Here is an 18,641-nt window from a genome sequence, read left to right on the forward strand (position 1 = left end):
AATTTAAGTTCTCTATTTTGCTGTCAATTCTGAGACTGAGAGCAGTTCTCTGGAATCAAACTTAAGGCAGAATTTGTATATCATAAAAATGTTCTTCCTTTTCTACTCCTTTTTTCCTGTCCTGAAAGTTGGGGATAAGCATGTAGTTGAACCAATGGTTGCTGTGTACAGTGAAAAATGATATTGTTACTTTGCATTGTAAACCGTATTGATTTAGACTGTCCTCCATAAACTTGTATTATGACAGATTTAGGATGTCCTACATAAATATGTAAATATACAGCAGTACATTTAAAAGAAAGAGGAAAATCATTAATTTTTAGAAACTGTATGTGGAAAAATGAATACATTGTATTGGTGGTAGTCTTATAATAACTGTAATCTCTATATACCATTTTTCTTTTTTTACGTTTTATTGAAGCGTAGTTAATTTACAAGGTTGGATAATTTCTGCTGTACACCAAAGTGACCCATTCATACATTTACACATATCCATTCTCTGATTCTTTTCTGTATATCATTTTTCTGTTTTATATTATTCAAATTTATGTTGTTTACTTAAGTTTAAAAAGTATGTTATTGCCAGTGGGACTGTGGGCATAAATCCAAATGTTACTAAATCCAGTGTTAGGAAAAGTGTCTATATATACACATGTATGTGTGTGTGTGTATCTATAGATACATATATATGTTTATATTTGTTCTAAAATGTAGAACAGATTTTGCTGACTGTGTTAACTCATTTTCCTCCTCCTTTCTCACAGGAATTATTCTTGACAAAAGTATTTTAAAAGAGAAATGTTTACAATGGCCTCAGCAGTACTTAGTTCTGTTGGCACTACGGCTTCTCGCTTTGCCTTGTTGCAAGTGGATAGTGGCAGTGGTTCTGATTCTGAGCCTGGAAAAGGCAAAGGTCCGAATACTGGCAAGTCTCAAACAAGTAAATCAACTATAAATGAGAAAAAAAGAGAGAAAAGAAGAAAAAAGAAGGAACAGCAACAGAGTGAAGCAAATGAGGTAGCATTGATAATTATTCATGTCTGCTTTCCATCTAGGTTGTAAGCATCGTGAGGACAGGTACTATCAGTTCCTGATCCATAGGTACTGGTAAACATGACTTGAATGAGTGGATATAAATTTGTATGTATTTAGGAGTTCCCACTCTGGCACAGCGGGTCAAGAACCTGACTGCAGGAGTTCCCGCTGTGGCACAGTGGGAGCCACAGCATCGTTGCACTGCCAGCATTTAGGTTCGATCCCTGGCCTAGTGGGTTAAAGGATCTGATGTTGCTGCAGCTGTGGCATAGATCACAACTGTGGCTTGGATCTGATCCATGGCCCAGGAACTCCATATGCCGTGAGGCACCAAAAAAGAAAGAAAAAAAAATCTGTCTGCAGCAGCTCAGGATGCCGCAGAGGTGCAGTTTTGATCCCTGGCCCAGTGCAGTGGGTTAAAGGATCCAGTGTTGTTGCAGCTGTGGTGTGGGTTGCAGCTGCAGCTTGAATTCAATCTCTGTAATTTCCCTATGGCACAGATATAGCCATTAAAACAAAAATTTGTGTGTATTTAAAGTCAGAACGTTTTTTAAATGCCTTTTTTTTTTTTTCCTGTGTATGGAAGTTATCTGCTCATTCTAAAAAGTTTTTGAAAAACAAAGTTTTAAAAGGCAAAAAAGGTCATTGAGAACTGTAACTAGAGATATAACAAATTAATGCTTTGCTATTTGTTTTCTGTAAATGTATGTAAGTTTATTTGAATATATAGATATGTATATACCCACATATCTATACATTCATATTTTACCTATATAATAGACTTTCATGACTGGCTTTTTAAAAGTTAGTATGAGCAGTTTTTCCTACAAGCAAATAAAGATCTATGTTGTTTAAAATGATTCCACGTTATTTAAAATTATGTGACTTTGTCATAGTTTACTTAATTGAACCCTTGTGATAAACATTTAGGTAGTTCCCCCTCCCCTTTGTTTTTTGTTTTTTGTTTTTTGCTATTGTAGACAATAATCCTATGACTAGCCTTGAACATACATTTCTATCTGTTTGATGGTCACCTGTTTCTTAAGGGTAATAAGTGCATGGCAGGCCCTTCTTCCCTAGACATTCCTAGCATGAGTTACATGACCAACATTTGCTTTTTTTTTTTTTTTTTTCTTCTTTTTAGGGCTGTACCCTCAGCGTGTGGAAGTTCCCCGCCTACAGGTCAAACTAGAGCTGCAGCTGCTGGCCTACACCACAGCCACAACAATGTGGTAGCATGAGTCAGTATTGGCTCCTTAACCCACTGAGCGAGGCCAGAGATCAAATCCACATCCTTATGGATACTAGCTGGGTTCTTAACCCACTGAGCCACAGTGAGAACTCCATTACATGACCAACATTTAATGTACTCATTTATTTTGCGAAGAAATGCTGAAGAACAATGCTAGCCTGTGTTTGTCTTTTACTAGGAGCAGTCAGGTATATAAGAATGGCAACCTACACCACAGCTCACAGCAGCATCAGATCCTTAACCCACTGAGTGAGTCCAGGGATCAAACCCACATCCTCATGGTACTAATCAGGTTCCTGACTCGCTGGGCCACAATGGGAACTCCCTTCAATATCATTTAAAGAGAAGTAGTGAAAGTTTTTTTCTGCCTATATTCATTTCATAATTACCAAGACTTAGAAAAATATTTTCAGTTTATTTCTATTACATTTCCATCACCATTGCTTTTAAAAAAATTCTGTACATAGTCACTTTAAAAGACATATTTCTCACCATACAACCTTTCAGAAGTCCAATCTTACAAAAATTTTGATTGCCTACCATTTTCTTTTTGGATTTAAAGATGATGTGGGGGAATAGAAAATAAGATAATAGTGGGGCTTATGTGACATTACTGGTAATGAGCCTGAGCGTCCTCCTTTCCCACTTCCGCACTGTGGTTCTGTTGGTCTGCCCTCTATAATAAATCCGCAGTCTGCCTCCCAGGGCTTCATCTCCAGCAGCATCTCTCCTACTCTGCCTTTTCTGTGGCAGAAACCAGCTACTTAAAGCAGTGTTTATATCTCATCTCTGATAATCTCTTATCAGTTAAATTGTTAATCCTCTAAAACCTTTTTATTGGTTTCCTAGGGCTGTTGCAACAACAAACTAGGTGGCTTAATGCAACAGAAATTTATTCTTTTAACATTTCTTTTAACATTTCTAAAGGCTAAATGTCCTATCCAGAGGTTAGCAGGGCCATGCTCTCCCTGAGACTGAATAGAATTTTTCCTTGCCTCTTCCTAGGTTCTTGTAGTAGCCATCAATCCTTGGCATTCCTTGGCTTGTGGCTACATCACTCCAGTCTGCCTTTTTTGTTACATGATGTTCTCTTTGTGTATCTTTGTCTATACCCTTCTTATGAGGACCCTAGTCATTGGACTAGGGCCCACCTTAATTCAGTATAACCTCATCTTAACTCGATTGCACAGATTTCCAAATTAGGTCACATTCTCAGACAGCAAAGGTTATGCCTATATTTTTTGAGGGAATACAGTTTAATCCATAATAGCCTTTCAGTATTTTTCTCACTATTTCAACTTCTATGTCTCAAATTAATCTTACTGTCGGGAGTGGCTTGGCCAGTACAGTTTAGTTCACTATGTTACTTTGTGGATGAGGCCCTGTATTTTTTCGCACTAGCAAAGTAGTTGCTAGAGTTCCATAAGCTATCTTCTCTCATTATTTAAACTTTTAAATTTGTAAGCTATTAAACTTTAATCTTATTGAATCCTATTGTTTTGCATTTTATTTTTTAATTAATTGATTAATTAATTTATTTTTGTTTTTAGGGCTGCACTCCGGCATATGGAAGCTCCCAGGCTAGGGGTCAAATTGAATCACAGCTACATCTGCTGGCCTTACCACAGCCACAGCAACACAAGATCCAAGGCGCGTCTGTGACCTATACCACAGCTCACAGCAACAGTGGATTCTTAACCCACTGAGTGAGGTCAGGGATTGAACCCACTCCCTCATGGATTCTGGTTGGGTTCATTACTGCTGAGCCACAAAAGGAACTCCTGTTTTGCATTTTAAAAGCATACTTGTTATTCCTGGTCTCTATTCCTATAAACTTCTCTTTAGTAAAGCTGAATCATTAAAATGGTGGTATAATAGAGTATAATCCTTTCTCACTTATTAATCATTTCATCTAGAAAGCCACCAAAATTATCTCAAATGCTGGCAAAATTAACATTTTACAAAAATTACAAAAAATACAAATAGTGACTTCATCAGTTAGCATAACGAGTATTTAGGAGTATAAAAATATTGATTTCTTAAATCCAAAAAAAACCATTGGTATCCCCGGATTGATAAACTGAGTTTAATATATTTTTTTATTTGTTTCATAGCTCAGGAATCTTGCTTTTAAGAAAATTCCCCAGAAATCCTCCCATGCCATTTGTAACCCTCAACATGAACTTTCATTACCAAACCCAGTACAGAAGGATTCACGAGAAGACAATTGGCAAGAGTGGAGACAAAGAGATGAGCAGGTACAGCTAAATAAAGCACATTGTTTTGCTTTGTTTTTCAGTGAATTTTTATGTTTTTAAGATAGCAGTACATCTGATATGACACCACCTTTCTGGGGATTGGATTAACTCACTTGTATTTGCTACTTTTAACAAAGAGATTCTGTTTATTATCTATTCGGAAAGCCAATTGATGCATTTATTGTTGTTTGTTTTGGTAAGTTCAAGCAGTTATTTTTGGGGGTTTTTAACTCATCTGCCTTTTTACAAATGAGAGATAAGGAAGGTAGAACAACAGGATTAAATTATTTCAAATAAAAACAATCACACTCGTAGAACCAGATGTCTCTTGATAAAAAATACTCAATGACAGTTTTGCTTAAAGAAAGAAAAAATTGGAGGGGAAACTTTTCCTTTTCAGCCTTGTAAAATAGCTTATGACATTTGTTTTTTTTTTCCTATTTATATACTGTTTTGTTCTTTTATGCCTCTATTACATAAGTGTCATTAATAACCAAAGAGATAATTTAATAAAGCCAATTTCTTTTTGTATGTATGGTATCCAGGAGAACATACTAAGCCTGGAATGTACTCTAGGAGATGTTGTATGTATGGGAAATGAATATTTGTATATCTGTTAAGCTGTCATTTGATCTGGGTGTAGATACTGTTTTAGCAAATGTTTGGCTTAATGGAGTGGTTATACCTATGATGCTTGGGTTACCAGTTCTTATAGAATTAGGCTATACTAAAACATTCTTAACATAAACTGTGTTAATTATAACATTTTCTGTAGAATTTTGTAGTGCCTCAGGCTTGTCACATGAGCGTCAGTTATACATTAGAACTGTGCAAAAATGATATTTCCAGGCACTGGTAAACTGGATAAATCATCTTGTATTATTCTAGGGGAGGAGAATTGATTCTTGTTTTTCCTTCTACAACATTAACTTTCACAAATTTTTTCTGGCTTACAAGATCTATTTGTTTAGAAAGTAATAGAGGAGTTCCTGTTGTGGCGCAGTGGAAAAGAATCCGACTAGAAACCATGAGGTTGCAGGTTCAGTCCCTGGCCTTGCTCAATGGGTTAAGGATCCGGTGTTGCCGTGCGCTGTGGTGTAGATTGCAGACTCGGCTCAGATCTGGCATTACTGTGGCTGTGATGTAGGCCAGCAGCTGTAGCTCTGATCAGACTCCTAGCCTGGGAACCTCTGTATGCCGCAAGTGTGGCCCTAAAAAGCGGAAAAAAAAAAAAGAAAAAAAAAGAAAAAAAGGGAAAGTAATAGAATTTCCCAATGTCTTCACCAGAGGGAATTTCTCCCAGTGGCCCAAGGAGCACTGGAAAATTAATGAAGGATAACTAGTCAATTTTGCACCAAAATAGATTCCATTATATTATGGGAACTTAAGTACAGATATTTGATTGCCCTTCTTCCTGCCCCTATTGATTGCTACCAAAATGACCAGGTAATTATGAAAAGGAAATAGTCAACTTGGCCCTGACCTTAGATTCCCGCTGTGGTGCAGTGGGTTAAGAATCCTGTTGCAGTTGCTTGGATCACTGCTGGGCTTTGAGTTTGATCCCCTGCCTGTCACAGTGGTTTAAAGGATCCGGTGTTGCCTTGACTGTGGCATAAGTTGTAACTGTGGCTTGGATTCAATCCCTGGCCCAGGAACTTTCATATGCTGCAGGTGTGGCCATAAAAAACAGATATCATCCAAGGCTCAGGCACTTTGAGGAAATTCTTCTGGATATAGTACTGATGGGTCCCTTAGGAAAACCCAGTACCTTATTTGGAAGTCTCACTTGTAGGAAAATAATCAAGGTCATAAGAAGTAGAGTCATTCCTGGGATAATTACACTGACAAGTGCAGAAGAGATAAGGGCAAGCCTTGGAACTGATGGGCAGTATACCACCTGGGATCATTTTAACTCAGTGGAGTAATAGGTTTTAAAAGTAGGAACCAGGCAGTGCCTGTAATAGGCAGAAGGCATAGGTTATGGTGGGTGTTCTCCCTCACAGAGAAAGGGCATTGTGAGAAGCTCCAGATACTGAGGACTGAGCCAGTCACAAAGCTGGACATAGAAATCTTGCCTGTTATGTGGCTGCTTGTTTTAAACATAATAGAGGAATGCTAGGACAAAGTTTCCTACTCCTAAATTATCAAAGCGATAATATAAATTTACTTCAGCTAACCCCCAGCATAAAATCTGAGGGCTGAGGAGTTCCCGTCGTGGCACAGTGGTTAACGAATCCGCCTAGGAACCATGAGGTTGCGGATTCAGTCCCTGCCCTTGCACAGAGGGTTAACGATCCGGCGTTGCCGTGAGCTGTGGTGTAGGTTGCAGATGCGGCTCGGATCCCGCGTTGCTGTGGCTCTGGCGTAGGCCGGTGGCTACAGCTCCGATTCAACCCCTAGCCTGGGAACCTCCACATGCTGCGGAAGCGGCCCAAAGAAATAGCAAAAAGACCAAAAATAAATAAATAAATAAATAAATCTGAGGGCTGAGATTAAACAGCATCTAGGTAGATGGTAAAGAAGCATCCACTCTACCTACTTAGGGGCAAATCCTAGATCTTCGTTGATCTCGTGTCAGCTGAAGAAAAGTTTCTGCCTCATAAAAGGAAAAGAACATTGTAGTTAATGTCCAAAGTGAAAGTGTACTTTGGAAAAGATTTGCTACAGGGAACAGAAATTGATTTTAGGCAGCACCATTTTTTTGCTTTAATAAAAACCAAGGAGCTAGAACATTTTTTTAAAAAGTCAAGGTGACAGTAATGTTATATGAAAAGGTGAAATAATAGATGAAAAATTGGGTAAGAGAAATTGAAGGGGAGACGGGTGAAAATTTTCTTTGCAGAGATGTATACATGAAAGGAAGTATATGTTTCACACTTGAAATGGGTGAATTTTCTGTGATGTGTGATATATAAAATATATGAATTATATCTCAGTAAATCTTTTTTAAAAAAGATGAATAGGCCCTGACTTCGATTTGATTGTATTCAGAATTTTTACCATTTCTTTTACTGTTGAATCAAGATCAAGAGACATACTGTTCACCACGTTGTTGCCTGGGAATAAATCTCTGTATTGTTGTTCAGGTATAACATATTACATTCATGATTGTGCATTGTTAACACTGATTCGAGGGTACCTTCTTAAAATTTTACATTGCGGCTCAAAAATAATGAATGAATAGAAAAATCTCTTCTCATGGATTTTCAGTGATAAATAGATCAAATTTTATTGTGGGAGTTCCTGTTATGGCTCAGAGGTAACGAATCCAACTAGTATCCATGAGGATGCAGGTTCGATCCCTGGCCTTGCTTAGTGGGTTAAGGATACTGTGTTGCTGTGAGCTTTGGTAAAGGTTGCTTGCTATACAGTTTGGATCCCGTGTTGCTGTGGCTGTGGTATAGGCCAGCAGCTGTAGCTCTGATGCTGGAGGGTGGCCCTAAAAAGACCAAAAAAAAAAAAAAATTGTGTATTTCTGTCTCCTGTTGTGGTGGGATTTTTTTTTGTTTTGTTTTTTTGTTTGTTCATTTGTTTTTTTGGTCTTCTTGTCTTTTCTAGGGCTACTTCCCACAGCATACAGAGGTTCCCAGGCTAGGGGTCTAATCAGAGCTGTAGCCACTGGCCTATGCCAGAGTCACAGCAACATCAGATCCCAGCTGCATCTGCGACCTACACCACAGTTCACGGCAACACTGGATCCTTAACCCACTGAGTGAGGCCAGGGATCAAACCCACAACCTCATGGTTCCTAGTCAGTTTCGTTAACCACTGAGCCACGACGGGTACTCCTCTCCTATTGTATTGATTGAAACTCCACACATCACTGGTTTTGTCCATCTCTGAAGTGAAATATCTGCTGGCATGTGCATAGTAATTGTTTTATCACACTGTATACACCAGTTCATCTGATAAGGGCATTTTTGCCAAGAGCTTTTTCTTTTTTCTTTTTTTTTTGTTAGTTTGTCTGTGAGTGTGATATTTCTCATTAATCTCATGGATGGTATAATAAGTCTATTGGTGATAGTTTGTCTTGTAGCTAGTGTACCTATAAGGAGTGCTCTGTGTTGTCGACTTTTTCTTGAGGAACAAAATTCATCACTTCACTTTTGTTCTGGAAAGCATTACTTGGTACTTGTTCTGGAAAGACTCATACAGGTCATTGTGCTTTGAAAGTGAAACAAAAACTATAATGTTTTTAGGTCACTGCTCTGACCGTGTTCCATAGAAAGAAGCTAGGAATAAATAGATTGATGACTGAATAAATTGAAATGTCAAATTTTCACTATCTTAATTTTGTATTTATAATTTTCCCTTTCAGTTGCTTATGTGATATCGCTCTTGTCCGGACACATACAGATTTATATTCTGTTTTAACTGTATTGGAGTCCGGTTCTTTTTAAATTTTTTGTGTTTTCTTAAGTTGCATTATTTACTATTTTCATTACTACTTTTAATTCTTCAGTGATTCATGGAACCGTTTTTTTTACCTTGAAATGTAATCAAGTATACAGCAAAAATGTGGACTTAATAAACAGCACTCAAACAACATGAAGCTACATTAGCTGAGATGAACTGAACCTGATCGTTAGTATAAACACATAGAAACAGCTTTTGTAGAATATTAACAATCTTTAAAATCATAATGATCATAAAACTTTTGGAAAAAATCTGGGAAAATAATTCCGCTTTCCATAGTAATGAAAGGTAATGTGGTCCGCACTTTGAAAATCACTTAATTAGAAAAATTGGGTAAGAGAAATTGAAAGGGAGATGGACGAAAGGAGGATTGGAAGGTGCTCCTGCTACTGTGGCTAAACGCTTAGCTGCAAGTGTTAGAAGTCTTGAGAATGATGTTCTGTGTTGATTTATAATGACTCCGTTCCCATGGTACCAATGGGAAATTCTTCATTTGGAAAATTTTTATGGTACTTCAACTTAAAAATTTTTAAAAATCTGAAATATTTTAGATAGTATCTGAAATATTTACTGTCCTCATTCTTCTTTTTTTCATTCCTTTTTTTGGCCTTTTTTTAGGGCCGCACCTGCAGTGCATTGAGGTTCCCAGGCTAGGAATTAAATTGGAGCGTAGCTGCCAGCCCACACCAGAGTCACAGCAACGCAGGATCCGAGCTGCGTCTGCCACTCATACCATAGTCCATGGCAACACCAGATCTGTAACCCACTGATCGAGGCCTGCACCCTCATGGCTCCTCGTCGGATTTGTTTCCACTGCATCACAAGGGGAACTCCTACTGTCCTCATTTTTCATTGATTCTTCATAAGCCCCTGAGCTATAGGTTTGTTTAAATAGAAAAAAAAAATGTTTTACTACTAGGTGGGGGAGTAGGAGACTATGAGGAAGCCAAGAGGGAGGGAGGGGATCTGAAGTATTCCATCTTGGGCACATGTAAGTATCTTCTCCAGTTCTGTAGGCTATTTCCTTTTTTTCTTCTTTTCTTCCTCCTCCTCGCATAACTGTAAATAAAATGATGAACGTTCAATTTGAAAACTTAAATATAAGATATTTTCTTAAAAATCATGGTTTCATTTGCATTTTCTTGCCTGGTTTGTGTCTTTCAGGCCCAGACTCTCCTACCCCCACCCCCATTTCTGCCTGTGCATGTACTGATTAATCAGATTGACAACTGTATTTACAGCAGTCTTGTGATTAAATAGTCTTCTAATTAAGACAAGGTTAGGGAATGTAGAATCATGTTTTCTTTCTGTTTCCTGATACTGGAATCTTATGCTACTATTCTCCCTGTTGTCTGGAGTCAAAAAATCTTATTTTTGATTCTTTCTCTTTTCATTTTTCATATTTAATCAGTGTTCCAAAACTTGGTCATTCTTTGATGAGAAATGGGCTTCTTTGTTTCCTGCACTACTGTATTGAGATCCAGGTTCCTGCATGCTGAGATTGCACTGGTTTAGCCAGACATATGGATTCTAAGTTCTCATTCTTCTCACATGCCGGTTTATTTCTTTAAACTTTACTTTTATCGGTGTTCCTCTTTCCTGAATGTCTAATTTTTAGGGAGTGTCTGGAATCTAATTCTACCCTTCTAAGCAATCTTATTTTATACTGTTTTCCAGCATAAAGAAGGAGAGTTCTGATTTTCTGTGTAACTTTTGTGCCAGGTAGGCATTGTGCTAGGTGCTTTACATATACTATAGCCTTAAATCTTCGAAACTACCTTGCAAAATTGATATTTCTGTGTCCTTTTTATGTATGAAGAAACTGAGATTCACAGACATAACTTGCCTCAGGTCACAGCTAACATGGGTGGAACAGGAATGTAAATTATCCACCTGTATGATCTTCCAAAGACTTTTTTCCACATCTCTCTTGTTGCATAGAATTCATTTTTAATCCTGTATCCCATAATATATTCTTAATATCATACCTTTGTTCCTGTGGCTCTTCCCTCCTGAAATTCTTCCATTCCTTTTTCTACCTGTCCAAAGTATATTTATCTTATAAGAACCACCTTAAATTAGTTTCTTTTCTGTATGCTTCTTTGAGTTCTATTTGTTGTTTACCCTTAACTTTTGTAGCACTTTTAATGTCTTATTCTATTTTCTTTATGTTGTGTGTGTTAGTTTTCTATTCCCAGCTGGAGTAGAAATTCTTTGAGGGCAAAAGCCAAATTTATGCTGCTGCTTTAAAAGCCTACAGGCAAAGGTTCTCTGTGAATCCTTAATACGCTGATTGATCATACAGTAATATTTTTGGAAGTTTTTTTCTAGTTTTTAAAGAGTTAAACTGAAATCATCTTTGCCTAATTGTATTTTTTTATATACTAGTTTTTGTTTATAATTAAAAGGTAAATATAAGTTCTGAATTGCTGTATTTAGAGTTAAATGCTGGAGAGAGCTGTATTTTTCACTTCAAAAGTTTCATTTCATTCATGCTCTTTTATCATACTCTTAGAATCAACTACCTTAATATTTAAGTTCTGTGAGATAATATGAAAAAAGACATTTTGCAAGATTCCCAACTTCCTAACTCGTTCTTCTGCCCAGTGATTTATTTTTGGAATATCTGTCAGAATATGTCAAATACTGGAAATAATCTTAAATGCCTTTCCTGTAAATGTTAAATATCATTAATATGGATTAAAAGCTTAGTGGTAAATTGAACCAGTGTTGCTCAGAATAAACTCAAGTAGTTTTGTTACTTTTTCTATGTTGAGATGATACTATGCTTTAATTATAGTGAAATATTTTATACTCTGTTTTGAGTTTAGGTGGAGAAATTGATGTAAACTTTTTTTGTATAACACCGACATGAATTCAGTTCTTTTTTTACCTTATAACTGTATATTGTTTTTATTTTTTATATTTATTTATTTATTTTTGCTTTTTAGGGCTGCACTCTTGGCATATGGAGGTTCCCAGGCTAGGGGACTAATCAGAGCTACAGCTACCGGCCTATGCCACAACAACTCGGGATTTGAGCTGCGTCTGCGACCTACACCACAGCTGACAGCAATGCTGGATCCTTAACCCACTGAGTGAGGACAGGGATCGAACCTACAACCTCACAGTTCCTAGGTGGATTCATTTCTGCTGCGCCATGATGAGAACTCCTGTATATTGTATTTAATATCCATTTGTATAATAAAGTATTTAAAAGGTTAACCTTTTAAAAAAGTTACTTTTTCTTGATAGTATGAATTTACATTGAATTAATTCTTCACTTTTTAGTTATTCTGTAAAGTATATATTTGAGACTTAACCAGATTTTCTAGTGTTATATGCCCTTATTTTGCCATTTTAATTCTAATCGTATTTTTCTCTGGGTTGGATTCATTTTTTTCCATGGATAAACCTAACTTTCCCTTCCTTTTTTTTTTTTTTTTTTTTTGTCTTAGTATAGGATTGGATGTTTTCAAAGGGATAACTTTGGTTAGAAAAAGTTTATTAGTTCATGGTGCCCAGTGTTAACGTTTTTCTGATTTTCAAGGTATGCCTTTGAAACAGATTACTCCTTTTTGGAATTGGTTTCTATTTTGGTTTAGTTTTTTTAATCTTTAATCAACAGAAATGATTCGGAATACCTTTGGCAAAAATAATTTGACCAAAGGACACTGAGTGATTCACAAATTTGAATTAAAAAATAAAAACTAGGCCTTGGGAAAGATGGAAACTACGGAATTTTGGGGTGCTCAGAGCCATGAGCCTAGTAGAAGTAGTAGTATACTTACTCACTTTTAGAGGCTGTCATCAGGTGATGGAACTCCAGTTGCATTGTGTTTGTTCTCAAGTTTTAATTCCTAGGAGGGTTGGGTCCTTTGCTCTGACCCTGTTTTTGGTGATGGCAGCTGGGATATTTGTGTGGGTATGGAAGTGGGTAGTATACGGGATTAGGTGATTGGCTGTCTTGCTAGAATCATAGGTTATAGGAATGAAGTGTAGTTATTCAAAAGAATAAAGGAAGGAATTATGGACAAACAAAAATAAGCAATGTCCACTGAGTTTATGCTTGTATATACAGTATATGTAGATAGACACAGAGATGTAGACAAATCCAGAATGTTTACTCCTATCGTTTTGCAGCTACAGATATACTTTATTACCAAAGGTTGACAACCCAAAGTCCTATCCTTTATACTGTAGCAGTTCTTTTTGGCAATTAGGAAAAGTAATTCTTGGAGAGTAATTTGATTAGAGGGTGGTGGAAGCCAGGTTGTAAGAAGTTAAGGTGAGATTGAGTGGTGAGAAAGAGGAACCAAAAGGTATAGATCACAAAGAATCATGTTATTATAGTATTAAATGATTTGAGGTTAGGGTAGTCATATAAGAGGAATAAAAAGATAGTGAATTCTGTAACATCAGGCATATACCAGAACAATTGGTCCCTTATTTAAAGGTTCTATACATGTGGATTAGTTTGTATTAAGGAAACGGTATGTTTTGTAATGCTTATGAGTCTTCAGTATTCTTATATTTTTGAATAATTATCACTATTATATTTTCTGTGTCCTAAACAGGATACTGTCTTTGACATCTATTACAGTGTCAATTTCTTTGTAAAGTTTAAAAAATTTTTTTTGGTCTTTTTGTCTTTTCTAGGGCCACACTCACGGCATATGGAGGTTCCCAGGCTAGGGGTCTAATCAGAGCTGTAGCCGCCAGCCTCTGCCAGAGCCACAGCAACGCCATATCCGAGCCTCCTCTGAGACCTACACCACAGCTCATGGCAACACTGGATCCTTAACCCACTGAGCGTGGCCAGGGATGGAACCCACAACCTCATGGTTCCTAGTCAGATTTGTTAACCACTGAGCCACGACAGGAACTCCAAGTTTCTTTTTTTTTTAATTAAAGTAAAATGATGGTGTTCCCATCGTGGCACAGCAGGAACGAATCCGACTAGGAACCATGAGGTTGCGGGTTCGATCCCTGGCCTCGCTCAGTGGGTTAAGGATCTGGTGTTTCCGTGAGCTGTGGTGTAGGTTGCAGAAGCGGCTTGGATCCTGCATTGCTGTGGCTGTGGTGTAGGCCGGCAGCTACAGCTCCCATTAGACCCCTAGCCTGGGAACCATGGGTGTGGCCCTAAAAAGACAAAAAAAAAAAAAAATATATATATATATATAAAATGATTATGTGATATATACACAGATAATTGACAAAAGAAATAAAAATCTCAAAATTAAAAATTTTTACTTTGTTATCTCCTATAAAATACAGAGTTCTCTCCTTTGGCTTGGATAGATAATTTTGGAGAACCCAGACTGTTTTTTAAAGTCTTTGTTTTTTTATCCTGTATGTATTGTCATGGTTACCTTGCTGGTGTAGTATAATGCTATCATCTGTTTATTGTGAAACTCTGTTTATTTTTAGCTGACATCTGAAATGTTTGAAGCAGATCTTGAGAAGGCATTGTTGCTAAGTAAATTAGAATATGAAGAACACAAAAAGGTATTTACACATCTATTGATTTAGCTATTTTATTAGATTTAAATTGCCTTAGTATAGGATTGGATTTCCAGAAGTTAGTACCTTCCAAAATTTTGTGTAAAAGTTTTCCTTTAAAGTTTGTCCTAAATAATCATTATTGTAACCAAATATTAACATAAGATTTTTATAAGATTTCTCTTCAAGATTTTAGGAACAACAGAAACATGTGGACTAAGCTTTATCTGGTGATTTGGGATATTTAGTTAAGAAATTTCTCCTCCCAGAGTTTACTTTGTGACTCAGTGGGTTAAGGATCTGGTGTTGCCACAAGCTGTGGCATAAGTTGTAGATGCTGCTTGGATCCAGTGTTGCCAGGGCTCTAGAGTTGGTCAGCAGCTGCAGCTCTGATTCGACCCCTAGCCTGGGACCTTCCATATGCTGCAGGTGCTGGCATAAAAAAGAAGAAGAAGAAGAAGAAGAAAATTTCTCCTCCCAAGGTGAAGGGAAGACAGGAAATGAACTTAATTGCAGGTGATTTATTTTAACTCATTTATTTATTTGTCTTTTTAGGGCCACATATGGAGGTTCCCAGGCCAGGGGTCAGATTGGAGCTGAAGCTGCCGGCCTACACCACAGCCACAGCAGTGCCAGATTCGAGCTGCATCTGCGACCTACACCACAGCTCATGGCAACGCCAGATCCTTAACCCGCTGAGCAAGGCCAGGGATCAAACCTGCGTCCCCATGAATACTGGTCAGGTTCGTTTCTGCTGAGCCACAATGGGAACTCCCCGATTTTAACTCATTTTAAATTAACATAGAAAACAATTAAGTTTTTAAAATTTAAGTAAGTGTGAATACAGAGGTGTCCATTAAGAGACCTTCTGCTAGAGGTACACTGTAATTAAATTAGAGGACAATTCTGATAATTTGACCTTGTGAACTCAGTATTTATCACTAAGCCTTGATATCGGACTGTATGCCAAAGTGCATTCTACAACTTGTAACTGTAGGAACATTTAAGCAAAATATAATGTTGGTTTCTATTTTCTCTATTTTGCTTTTTAGGGCTGCATCTGCAGTCTATGGAAGTTCCCAGCTACAGCTGCCGACCTACACCACAGCCACAGCAACAGAATCCAAGCTGCATCTGCAACTTATACCACAGCTCACAGGAATGCTGGATCCTTAACCCACTGAGTGAGGCTAGGGATTGAACCTTCATCCTTATGGATACCAGTTGGATTCATTTCCACTGAACCACAACGAGAACTCCCAGTTTCTATTTTCTTTATTTAAGTTGATCATTTATATTATCCATATTATTTAACATTTTATTCCTTTACATATATAGGGGATTTTTTTGGTTCATAATTTATTCACCTTGTGATTACTGAGTGGTTGATTATAAATGGTTTCTGGTTTAAGGGCCTTTAGACTATGTCATTGTACACTCGCTTCCTCACTCAAGGTGAGAGTTAACTAACATTTACAGCAGATGACTTTTTTTTATTTATAGCTCAAGGGAAGAGAATGAAAGTTGCTGTTAGAGCGGACATGGTACCCTTTGTATGTCAGTTTCATTTTCCATGTCCCTGTACCTGTTATCCCGAATAATCAGTAATAACTGTAATTGTCATTGTAACTTGTCCATTTAGACACAAAGCTGGCAATTACAAAAGTGGATATAGTTAGCTTTACTATGATTTAATCATTTAAATGGATTTTCAGATTACATTGAAAAAAATTCTGACTTGCTCAGTTCAAAAATAAAATCTATCAAATAGAATATTATCATACAAATGATTCATTGTTAGATATATGTCTAGATTCTAAAACTAAAAAGATTAGCTTTGCCTATAGAAAAGGAGTAGAGTAGATGGTGTTGGTAAAATATGCTTACAGCCAGTTTTCTTGGCACAGTCATAGGCCTACTATGTAAAAGCATGGATAATATCAGACTGTAATGAATCTCAGAGAATGGAAAAACTCCTTTTGTATGCAGTGGCTCGTTTGATGTAATTACATCGAATGTTAACTCAGTATTCCAATAAAATAATTATTTTAGCCTAAGGATTTTTATAATACCTAACATTTGGTGTGGCATTTTCTATCCTGAAACTCATTCACCAAACATTTTTTTTTTGAATTCTCAGAATTTGCTAGGCACACAATACAAAGATAAAGACATGGTCCAAGCTCTTGAGCTTAGTGGAGGGAGACACACATATAATTGTTGTGTATAGTATTTAGAGATGTATGTTCTCAGTGCAGTTGGAAGTCAGGAAAATAGAATTTTCTGTGCCTTTGATGGGAGTGGGTTTAAGGAAAGGATTATTTTTAATTTGATAAATCTGATATTTTACAATTTATAAATTTAAGGTGTATAGTATGTTACTTTGATAATTTATATATTATAATATAATTGCCAGTTAAGCAGTATTTGTCATATTACATCATTATAGTATAGGGGTTTTTTAATGTTTTTTTTTTGTTGTTGTTACTTATTTATTTATTTTTCGGCCTCACCTGCAGCATGTGGAAGTTCTTGGGCCAGGGGTTGAGCCTATACCACAGCTGTAACCGAGCTCCAGCTGTGACAACTGGATGCTTAACCCTATGAGCCATGAAGAAATGCTTCTTATAGAATAGTATAGAAATGTATATAATATATATTTATTTATATATAAGCTATAGAGATCTAATACAGTATATATTAATTACACTGTACCTTGGATCTCTACAGCTTAATTATTATGCATTACACATTTGTATCCTTAAACACCATCAGTTTTATCTCCTTACCCCTTCCCCTGGTAACTACCACTTTACTTTTTTTTTTTTTTAAAGCAGGTTTGGCTTTTTTAAGATTACACATATAAGGGTTAGCATATAGTACTTGTCTTTGACTTATCTCAGCATAATGTTCTCAAGGTCTACCCCTGTTGTCATATAAGTGGCAGAATATCTTAGGAAAGGGTTCTTTTCTTTTTTTCTTTTTCAGCTGCATGCTCAGCATATGGAAATTCCTGGACTAGGGATGGAATCTGAGCTGGAACTGTGACCTGTGCCACAGCTGCAGCAGGAATCTGAGCCAGAGCCATGACCTAAGCCACAGCTGCAGCAAGGCCAGATTTTAACCCACTCTGCTGGGCTGGGGATGAAACTATCACCTCCACAGAGACAAGCCAGACCATTAACCCACTGTGCCACAGCAGGAACTCCAGGGAAGGGTTCTTTTTTTCTTTTTCTTTTTTCTTTTTTCTTTTTTTTTCCGTCTTTTTGTCCTTTCCTAGGGTCACACCTGCTGCACATGGAGATTCCCAGGCTAGGGGTCCAATCAGAGCTGTAGCCGCTGGCCTACACCAGAGCCACAGCACCTCGGGATCTGAGCCGTGTCTGCAACCTACACCACAGCTCATGGCAATGCCAGATCCTTACCTCACTGAGCGAGGCCAGGGATCAAACCCACAACCTCATGGTTCCTAGTCAGATTCTTTAACCACGACGGAAACTTCAGGGAAGGGTTCTTAAAGAGGAGTTGTACTGGGCTGTATAGCAGTCCATTGGTAGGCAAGATAAAGTAGGCATTCCCAGTGAAGGAGTGTCATGTATACAAAATATGTGCATGTGAAAGAGTGGAGCATATTTGAAAAACTAATTTAGGGACTTAGAGTTGCTAGAGGTACTGCTACTAGAATAGGATATAAAGAACCTCGTGTACAGGTGAAGGAGATTGGGTTTTACGCATTTGTTGGCACAGAGCTGTTGAATATTTTTAACATTTAGATTGATTTCAGATTTTCATTATAGAAACTCATGCTATAATAATGCGGAAGATGAATGGAGGGACTAAAATTAGAGGGTGTTGCAGTGTCAAGCTAGAAAAAGATAGGAGAAATGACAGAAGTTATGAATAAAAGGGAATAGATTTAAAAGGTCTTTAGGAGATAAATTCAAAAAGACCTAGTTGCTAATTTGCATATAAAGTACGTAGGAAGAATAGGCCAGGATGACTGAGGTTTCTAGACTAGACAGTTGTGTAGATGATGGTGGCATTAAACCAGGTACTTACTATAGGATCAAGTAAGGAAGGCAGGGTGAACATACTTAATTTGGAGATGCTTTTGGAACATTCAGGTCAAGTTGTCTGTACATACCCAAGTCATCACATAGAACTTTACGCTTTGAGTT

At 37.3% G+C, this 18,641-nt stretch overlaps 1 protein-coding gene across 8 annotated transcripts in view; it reads left to right on the plus strand.

Moving 5' to 3' along the window:
• The window catches only part of GKAP1 (G kinase anchoring protein 1), an 89,190-nt gene that overhangs the window by 11,230 nt on the left and 59,319 nt on the right, over positions 1 to 18,641 (plus strand). For 4 of the 8 annotated variants that reach the window (XM_084979820.1, XM_005668028.3, XM_013980151.3 and 1 more), the window contains exons 2-4: positions 765 to 1,017; positions 4,402 to 4,545; positions 14,392 to 14,469. In XM_084979820.1, the coding sequence (XP_084835946.1) occupies positions 799 to 1,017; positions 4,402 to 4,545; positions 14,392 to 14,469 (441 nt within the window). In that variant the 5' untranslated portion in view covers positions 765 to 798. The remainder of the gene's footprint in view (positions 1 to 764; positions 1,018 to 4,401; positions 4,546 to 14,391; positions 14,470 to 18,641) is intronic. The other 4 variants (XM_084979821.1, XM_013980150.3, XM_084979822.1 and 1 more) reach the window with 1 other exon arrangement.

The sequence above is a fragment of the Sus scrofa genome, chromosome 10 (genome assembly GCF_054392235.1).
Source record: "Sus scrofa isolate SSC_HxYL_T2T_F1_AM1 chromosome 10, Sscrofa_HxYL_maternal_Yorkshire_Landrace_v2.0, whole genome shotgun sequence".
Taxonomy (NCBI): Eukaryota; Metazoa; Chordata; class Mammalia; order Artiodactyla; family Suidae; genus Sus; species Sus scrofa.